The sequence below is a fragment of the Petaurus breviceps genome, unplaced genomic scaffold, assembly GCF_028583685.1.
Source record: "Petaurus breviceps papuanus isolate PSGF00001 unplaced genomic scaffold, PetGlider_PUasm1.0 582, whole genome shotgun sequence".
NCBI lineage: Eukaryota > Metazoa > Chordata > Mammalia > Diprotodontia > Petauridae > Petaurus > Petaurus breviceps.
Window position 1 is genome coordinate 10,582,054 of NW_027186390.1, and position 9,404 is coordinate 10,591,457.

At 39.6% G+C, this 9,404-nt stretch overlaps 1 protein-coding gene across 2 annotated transcripts in view; it reads left to right on the top strand.

The window, feature by feature from the left end:
• Window positions 1–9,404, top strand: part of SLC22A23 (solute carrier family 22 member 23) — a 279,990-nt gene that overhangs the window by 60,331 nt on the left and 210,255 nt on the right. For both annotated transcript variants that reach the window (XM_069103570.1, XM_069103569.1), the window contains exon 3: window positions 6,310–6,464. In XM_069103570.1, the coding sequence (XP_068959671.1) occupies window positions 6,310–6,464 (155 nt within the window). The remainder of the gene's footprint in view (window positions 1–6,309; window positions 6,465–9,404) is intronic.

The window sequence follows — 9,404 nt, forward strand, 5'->3', positions numbered from 1 at the left end:
ATTGAATGAGATGTTTTGGTGTGATACAGTGCTGTATGCTCCAAGGAAAATAAAAGGACAAATAAACCTGGCTTCCCTTTGCAAGATAGATCAAAAGTCTGATAGTGTAACTTTAATCTCTGTTTCCTCTTCTACTTTGAAAAAATCTATGTCTAATTGCTTTAGGTGGCAAAATGTGAGGAGGGTGATGAGCAGCGCTTGTTTGGATTCTGACTTTATGAGAAATTGATGTCACCTTTCCCTAGTTGAGTTGAGATGCTGTGCTTTTGAACCCAACCCTCCGCGATTTTATTTCCAGTCTGAGCACTGCTTCACTAAAAAGAACAGCGTATAAAGAAAAAAGAAAAACCACAGATGTCACTGCCGCTAAAATATGCCAAGAAACCTTGTTTGGTTTTTGTGGCTATTTGGAAAGTAGATTGTGTGTCTGTAAGGAAGAGGCCCCTATTACAAGCTTGGCTTTGGGAGGTCATTGTGCATTCAAATAGCAAGCTTTTTTCAATGTTCATTTTTGGACCAAACTTCCCTAATAATAATAGTTCACATTGCAAAGTATTGTATGTACATTATTTCATTTGACCTTTCCAATAACCTTGTGAGATGGACATTATTATTACCCCCATATTAGAAAGGAGGAAATAGACTCAGGGAGGTTAGTGATCTTCCCAGTGTTGTGCAGGTAGTAAGTCTTCTTGAATCAAAGTCTTCTTAAACCCAAGTTCTCTATTCACTATATCTCACCATATACTGCTATATGGCAATGTACAAAATAATAATGGCATTTATTTATTTATTAGAGGATAGTTTTTCATAGAAGAATTAAATGTATTTGACAATGTATTTAAAAAATAACAAATACTTCTTAATGATGTGTGGGAATTATAATTGCCCAGTCTGAAAGAAAAACCACCAAGGCAGAACTCTGCACCAATGGTGCTTTATTAAAGGGGCCATTGTCCCCTCTGATGAAGTGGACCTCCAGTTTTCCTCAGGTTCTGAGATATCCTGGTCCCCAGGACCTTGTTTATATAAGTTTTGATATCCAAATATGCAAAAAGGGCATGGTAAAATACAGAATCTCATTGGCTGATTGAGGGCCAAAAACGACAGTCACAGGCTGGGTGAAGTATGGGGCATGTCTATTTTTTCTTTTTTTTTTTTCATGTCTATCAAAATGGGCATAAGATGGCCACCTGGACAAGAGAGAATGATCTGCAGTAACAAAAATAAGTTGGGGGACTTTTCAAAGAATTGAGGAATCCCACCCATGCTGGGTTTGAACATGGAATTTGAGTAAAACAGAATGGAGATAGCTTTGTCAGCATTCTTGCACTGTACAAGTGAGCTTCATAACTAGTAAACAAATAGTGAGCATTACATTAAAGTTTGAGGTCCATTACAAAGACCTACTGTAAGAACCTATCTTACTTAATAATCCCTGTATGATTTATGTAAAATATCAAACTAATTAATACTGATTGAAGTAGAGTAGGGGTCCAAATAAATCAGTTCTCACAGCAGCTCAAACTGTATCATGATGAGTGTGGGAGAATAGAAAAACAAGTGTGAAGAACGAGACAAGACCATAGGAAGCAAGAAATAAATCTGGGGCACTTGATTTGTTGCCTTTTATGGACAAAGTGTTTGCTACCTCCCCACATCAGGCTCACATACTCTTAGGATCATTTCGCCATTAATAGGATATATTAGTATTAAACTGTTTATACTCTCTTGCTCTGTCTGCCTTGTGACCATAGGCATACATTTCTAAGTCAGTCAGCCAGCCAAGGGTAAGAGTGCAGATAGCAGACAAGTTAATTGACCAGTACACAGACTGAATGGACAACCTTGGCCTCGTTAAAATGGTGTTCTAATCTGCTGACCGGAAAGTAGCCAACTTGGATGATAATGAGCTACCAGTCAGTATATTCTGATGTTCCAAATGAAGTGTTTGGATTCTACTGCAATTCTTAGATGTAATGCCTCCCCTTCCTGGGACAGACTCTTGCCTTATTGCCTAGTTATTTGATACAGATAACCTCAGTAAAGTCTTTCAGCTTACCCACATGATATGCTGTTTGAGATAGAAGGAAGTTTTGTCTTTGGTTTTTATTTCATTCAACAAACTCTGTGTGTGTGTGTGTATGTGTATAAGTAAGATTAACTGCCCAGTACCTAGCACATAAGAGTCTTGCAAAGTAGGCATGTAATAAAAGTGTTTTCATGTTTGTCTTAAATAGCCCTACTCTCAAGGAGTTTACATTCAACCAGGGGTTAAATACACCATATATATGGTATAGAATGTAGACTACTTGAAGCAGGGATTGTTCCATTTTTGTCTTGGTACCCAGATAGTCTAGCACATTGCCTAGCACATATTAATAGCTTAATTTTTTTTTGATTGGTGAGAAGATGAGGGTTGACTGGATTTTAGAAATGAACCCAAACTGGCCTGTTACTGCAAGAGGCTATTTTTTTAACCAGAATTCTTCTGATGATGATATATGGCTGTAAATCATAAGTATCAAAATTATTATGAACCTAAAAGACAATGAAAAAGCCACAGAGTGAGGATAATGAGGATTGGGTCTACAGCTATGACATCTGGGAGTCTTTAGAATAGTATGGAAAAGAAAGGTTGGCATTAAAGATGGAGGAAATGATCAACCCTACAGAATTATGCTTAGTCAAGGATACCAAGAATAGAGTTGAAGGAAGCATGTGGAGCCAAGATATGTTCTTCCTGTCAGTCAATAAACATTTATTAAGATCCTACTCTATAGGGGCGGCTAGGTGGCTCAGTGAATAGAGCACTGGCCCTGGAGTCAGGAGGACCTGAGTTCAAATCCAGCCTCAGACACTTAACACTAGCTATGTGACATTGGGCAAGTCATTTAACCCAATTGCCCTGCCTTTCCCCCTCCAAAAAGAAAAAAAAAAAGATCCCACTCTATGCTGGGCACTATGCTAAGACCACTGGGGATACAAAGAAAGGAAAAAGGCAGTCCCTGCCCTCAATTAATTCACAAACTAATGGGGAAGAAAACATACAAACAACTATGTACAGACAAGCTATAGAAAGTACAGGATAAGTAGGAAATACTGTAATCAACAGAGAGAAGTAACTAGAATTAAGAAGAATTAGAAAAGTCTCTCAGTAAGAAAGTGAGATTTTGGTGGGAACTTCAAGGAAGCCAGGGAAGCCCGGAGGTAGAGATGAGAAAGGAGAGCATTCCAGTGCATGAGGAACAGCCAGTAAAATGCCCAATAACTCTCACCCAATAAGAACCAGGAAAAGGCGAGATTTATAACAATGCCCTATTTTACTGTCCCCCAACTCTCTCCAGGGAGAGTTTTGAAGGTTTGGGAGGATGCAGTTGGGACACTGACTTACCTTCAGTGACAGCCTTAGGTATTTCAAAAGCAAGGGAAAGACCCTGTGTCCCCTAAAACTCCCTTCCCATCTGCCAGAGATTTTTTTAATGGAGATCAGGCTTTCCCATTCTATAGAGATAAAAGGCTCAAAAATGCAAATAGATGGTATGCTTATCAAATTTGCAGATGAAACAAAGCCTGGAGGGATAGCTAAGGCTTGGGAAGACCGAGTTAGGATTCAAAAAGATTTTGACAGGCTAGAACACTAGGCTGAATCTAATCAGATGGAATTCAATAGGAATAAGTGTAAAGCCTTATAATTAGGTTCAAAAAATCTACTTCGCAAGTATAAAATGGGAAGGGTGAGTACAGTTAGATGACTATTTTTGTCTGAAAAAGATTGGAGGACTGGGTCCAATGATTGCCAGCTCTCTATGAGTCAAGGATGTCAGCCAAGAAAGCCAATGTCAGTTTAGGCTACATTGAGAAGCATAGCACCCAAAAATAAGAAGGTGATGACCTCATCAGATCACATCCAGAATATTTTATTCAATTCTGGGTGCTACATTTTAGGAAGGATTTTAATAACCCAGAGGATGATCAGGATAACAAGATGGCTTCAGTGAGTTTCCTGAGTATCAGGTAAAAGAACTGGCAATGTTTAAACCTGAGAAACAGACATCATAGCTCTGTTCAAGTATTATGGAATCGAGGCTACTATGTAAAAGAAAGACCAGATTTATTCCAGTTGCCCATGGAGGGCAGAACCAGGAGCTAGTAGAAGCTACAAAGAGGCAGTGTCAGGGAAAACTTCCTAATAATTAGAGCTATCCAAAATTAGGATAGTGATGCCTTAGGAGGTAGTGATCCCCCTTCACTTGAGATCTTCAATCAAAAAGTTGCATGACTACATTTTACACCTGTTCTAAAGGATACTTTTCAGGTGTGAGTTGAACTGGACAGCCACTTATGTCCCATCCAGTTCTTGAGATTCTGTGCTTGAGAATATGCCCATGTATGTGACCAGCAAAAAGACATAAGCTAGACTTGTGGCTAATGTAACAAACAACAGATGATGGTTGGTTTATCTCAAATACTAAAAGACCCCATTCGCATTGGGGTCTTTCCCCTACCCTCTAGGGAAGATATTTGGAAAATACAGACAAGAATATGAGAGCATTAGGGAACATGGAAGTATTGTGATCTTTGTCAGTGGAGGGATCATCCTCACCACTGAAATAATAACTCTGAAAAGTATCATTAAATATCATAATATTCTCCAGTTACAAAATTCTCTGGGCACAGTGATTCCATTTGATTTTCATGATGATCCCCTGAGTAAATAGTACATTAGATTATAAATTCCTTCAGGGCAGAGCCTGTCTTTTGCTTCCTTTTGTACCCCTACCACTTAGCACAGTTCCTGGTACATAGTAGGTGCTTAATAAATGTTTACTGACTGACTAGTACATGTAGTGTTATTTTCATTTTATAACTGAGGAAACTGAGACTTTGAGTAGCAGTCCTTCCATAGACTCATAGTGAATGGCAAAGTCCGGACTTCTCTTCCAGTGCCATTTCTTTTTACTTGGAAAAAAAAGAAGTCTATGAGGGGATCCTAGATATGCAGATAGGCACATAGTTTAGCAAAGCTAAGACTAGGAAATGGATAAACTAATACTCAGTGGGTGTGCCTTAATTTGTAGACTTGTGGCCTTCAGAGCTCAGTCCAAGGTTCAGTTCTTTCTCATGTCATCTGATATAAAGGTGTGTCAGGGTTTGTGTTTAGAGAGTTATTGACTTTGCTGGTTGTTTTGTCTTAAATTGTATCTCTGCTGTACCACATAAAGTAGAAGAAGAAATTAAACATTTCTCTTCATAATGAAAAGAGCCCTAGATGACCCCAAGGATCTGGATTCTAGCTTCAGTTTGTGTGACTTGGCAAATTATATAACCTCTCCAGACCTGTCAGCCTTATCTGTAAAATGACTGTGTTGGATGAGCTCCACCCACTTCTCAGAAACTAGTTTCCTTTAAAACTCAGTTCAAATGCCGCTCTTTCTGTGAAGCCCATCCTGATTCCCCCAGCTACGAGTTCTCCTCCTTCTGTCTCATCCCCGTCAATTACCTTGCATAGATTTTGTCTATATTTTACACATTCTTACGTGGATTTGTAGTCTCCCATCAGGTAAAGTGGGCTCTTTTATGGCAGGGAGATTTTGACTTTTCTTTTTGGATCCCCAGTGCCTAGCATAATGTTGGGCACATAGTAAATCATAATAAAACATTTGTTCAGTGATGTTAGATTTTCTTGAAAGGCAGTGTGGTATAATGGAATTCTGGGTTTAGAGTCTAGAGAGACCCAAATTCTGCTGCTCACACCTGGGCAAGTCACATCTCTGAGCCTTGGAATGCTCATCCTCATTGTGTAAAAGGAAAAATAAACAATACTTGTACTCCTTACCTCACCGTGTTCATCATGAGGATCAAAGGACATAACAGGGTCTGATATGCTCTGTAAACCTTAAAATGGGCATCTAGTTGGCACAGCGGAGGGAGCTCCTGGCCTAGAGTCAGGAAGACCTGAGTTCAAATACAGCTTCGGATACTTACTAATTAACAGTGTGACCCTGAGTAAGTCACTTAACCCTGTTTGCCTCTGTTTTCTCATCTGCAAGATGAGCTGGAGAAGGAAATGGGAAACTACTCTCAGATCTTCGCCAGGAAAACCCTACATTGGGTCACAAAGAAATGGACATGACTGAACAACAACAAAAATCTTTAAATGGCATATATATATATATATATATAAATATAATTATTATTGTTATCGTCAGTAGTAGTGGTCAGTGATGCCACGAGGCTTTGTGCAGTTTTTAATTTTGGCATCTCCTGTCACATGAGCTATAATGGTACTTGTGGATTGTTTTTCAGGGTTGGCCGAAGACCGGTTCTGCTCTCTTCCATCATATTCATTCTGATCTTTGGACTGACTGTGGCACTTTCAGTGAATGTGACAATGTTCAGCACGCTCAGGTTCTTTGAGGGATTTTGCCTGGCTGGAATAATCCTTACCTTGTATGCACTGAGTAAGTACCAATCTTCTGAAACTGTACTGAAAATTAAATGAGATGTGTTGAGGAAGTAGTTTTGGCAAAAGGATTTTGTGTTGGGCAATGAGTCCACGTGCTCATCTTAGGAAGGAGCTATTTTGGGAGGCCCAAATGGACTGTCCTACCTGTAACTATGGATTAGGGGGAACCTGCTGCCTCGAGGCCGCATGTGGCCCTCTAGATCCTCAAGTGAAGCCATCTGACTAAATCCAAACTTTAAAGAACAAATGCCCTTAATAAAAGGATGTGTTCTGTAATACTTGGATTCAGTCAAAAGGCTGTGCCTAAGAACCTAGAAAGTCACATGTGTCCTCAAGTTCTCAGGTTCCCCACCCCTGGTTAAGTCTTCAGGAGCTAATAGCTATTTTTTCTTCTGTGACAAGGATCTCAGCAAATAAAACAAAAAGGGATGCTGTACCTTCATTTGGGATGGCTCATGCTTCGAAAATACCCTGGGTTTGGGGTTGCAGACTGAACTTCCCTTATTCTTTGCACATAATATTAAAATCATTGGATAACTGTACACTTCTGGACTAGGGTTGTTGTAAATCATGCACAGTACTGTATGGTCACGTGGTTGGGACTTCACTTTTGTTTTATTTTTGACAGTTCTTCTCAGTGAGGCTGCTCAGTAGTCTGTATTTCCACTTCCTCATGTCCATGTGAGTTTCTGGAATTGGAGATGAGTTATAAGCTATGGCGCCACAAAGAATTGGAAGATAGAATGACAAGTTTGATTACTTCTTGGGCTTTTCTTCCATGTGTTTTTTTTCCCTTGAAAAGTATTCCTCACTTCTCTAAATGTCTGTTGATTATAATAATTTTTGTTGCAAGCATAGATCAGAATCCCCCCAAAATCTCATTTGTCCGCAACTTCATCTTGCTTGCTTGATGGTTTTGCTTGGATGGGGGAGGGGGAGGGATTCTCTGAGAAGTGAATAGCAAAGGAGAGTTTATTTAAACTATTCTAAAAGAGGCAGAAGAATATAATAATCTTCAGGCCTTTGCTCCAAAACTTGTGGGAAAAATAAGTTATGTCAGAATCAAGTCAGAGAAAAGAGAATTATATGACATAGGTACATTTGGAGGGAAAAAAATAGCATTGTATCCTTCAATGAGCCCTGAGCTCATCCCTCTACCCTAGTCCAGAGTAATAACAAATTTTCATAATGATGGCCTTGAGACATCAAAAAGCACTAAGTTGTATTCACTAGACTCTGTTTAAGAAGGCAAGGAGAGTGTATAATACATTTTAGGAAGTTTTCCAATCAATAGTTTATGAGTCCATCAAAAAAATATATGGTTCTTTTTTTTTCTTTTTGGAGAGGAGGGCAGGGCAATTGGGGTTAATTGACTTTCCCAAGGTCACACAACTAGTAAGTGCTAAGTTTCTGAGCTCACATTTGAACTCAGGTCCTCCTGACTCTGGGGCCGGTGCTCTATTCACTGTGCCACCTAGCTGCCCAGTTTATTCTTTTTTTAAGTTTTGGTCCCTGAAGAGAAAGTTTTTAATAGAATTTTCACATCTGCTATTGTAGAGGCAGCTAGGTGGTACATAATGCTGGACTTCAAATCAGGAAGACCCAAGCTTGGCCTCAGACAATTACTATTTCATCTTGGAAAAGTTATTTCATTTATGTGTGTCTAAGTATTTTTGTTTCTAAAATGAGGATCAGAATAACACCTCCCTCCAGAGCTGTTTTGGGGTTAAAATGAGATAACATATGTAAACAGTGCTTTGTAAAGCTTAAAGGGCTATCTAAATGTTAACAATTACTGTCACTTTGTATTGTGGAGGTAGCAAAGAGCAGGTGGTATTTGATTTATCCTTCAATAATTATCCCCTATCTATCTTTCTATTTATAAGTATGTTAGAGACCCTATAGCAGTCCTATTTCTGTGAATGCATGAGAGCCCTCTGACATTCCCTCTCAGGAAGGGTATCCGAACTTATTTGTTCAACAAGTCACTCAGTACCCTTCTTGGAATATCCCATCTCCCTCTTCACAGACCCAAGTAAAACCTAGCAAAAGCATGGTGAGTTCTAGTTTGTCCAGATATTGTCAAGACAGGAAGAAGGATGGCATTTTTCCTTTGCTTATCACCTGAGGGACAATTGGCTAGACAACATTAGAACTCTGTATCAATACCACTTCAAGGACTATTACATGAAAATTTTAGTATAAGGATTTCCAACCACTCCTACCCTCCAGCCAATGAATCAAGATTTCAAGGACTATAGTATTTGATGCAAACAAGTTCTAATAAAACAAAAGAGTTTGGCTCATCCCTTGGTGTTTATGGGTGTGTCATTTGACCACTAAACATGATAGGTAGATGGGAGAGGAAAATAGATTAAGTTATGGGACAGTGTGTCAAGGCAGAATATAGGGTAGGACTTGTAGCAGAATAAATAGCTGTTTAGGAAGAGAGGTTGGCAGTAGTTAATTGTGTTAGTAGGACATAAGGGAGGCCCTTCTTACTAGAGCACAGCAGTGTACTTATGGTTTCTGCAAGGTAGGATGTATTTTTTTTTTAAGCAATTGGGGTTAAGTAACTTGCTCAAGGTTACATGGCCAGTTATTTCTGGGTGAGGTACTAAGTACCTGAGCCCGGATTCAATCCCCAGGTCATGCCAACACTGGGGCTGGTGCTCTTACTCACTGTGCCACCTGGCCACCCCTAAGCAATTGGGGTTAAGTAACTTACTCAAGGTTACACAGCCAGGTGTTTCTGGGTGGGTGCTAAGTGTCTGAGCCCAGATTTGATCCCAGGTCATCCCAACTCTGGGGCCAGTGCTCTTACTCACTGTGCTACCTGGCTACCCCAAAGAGATTAAGTAACTTGCCCAAGGTTACACTGCTGGTTTTGTGTGTGTGTGTGTGTGTGTGTGTGTGTGTGTGTGTGTGTGTGTGT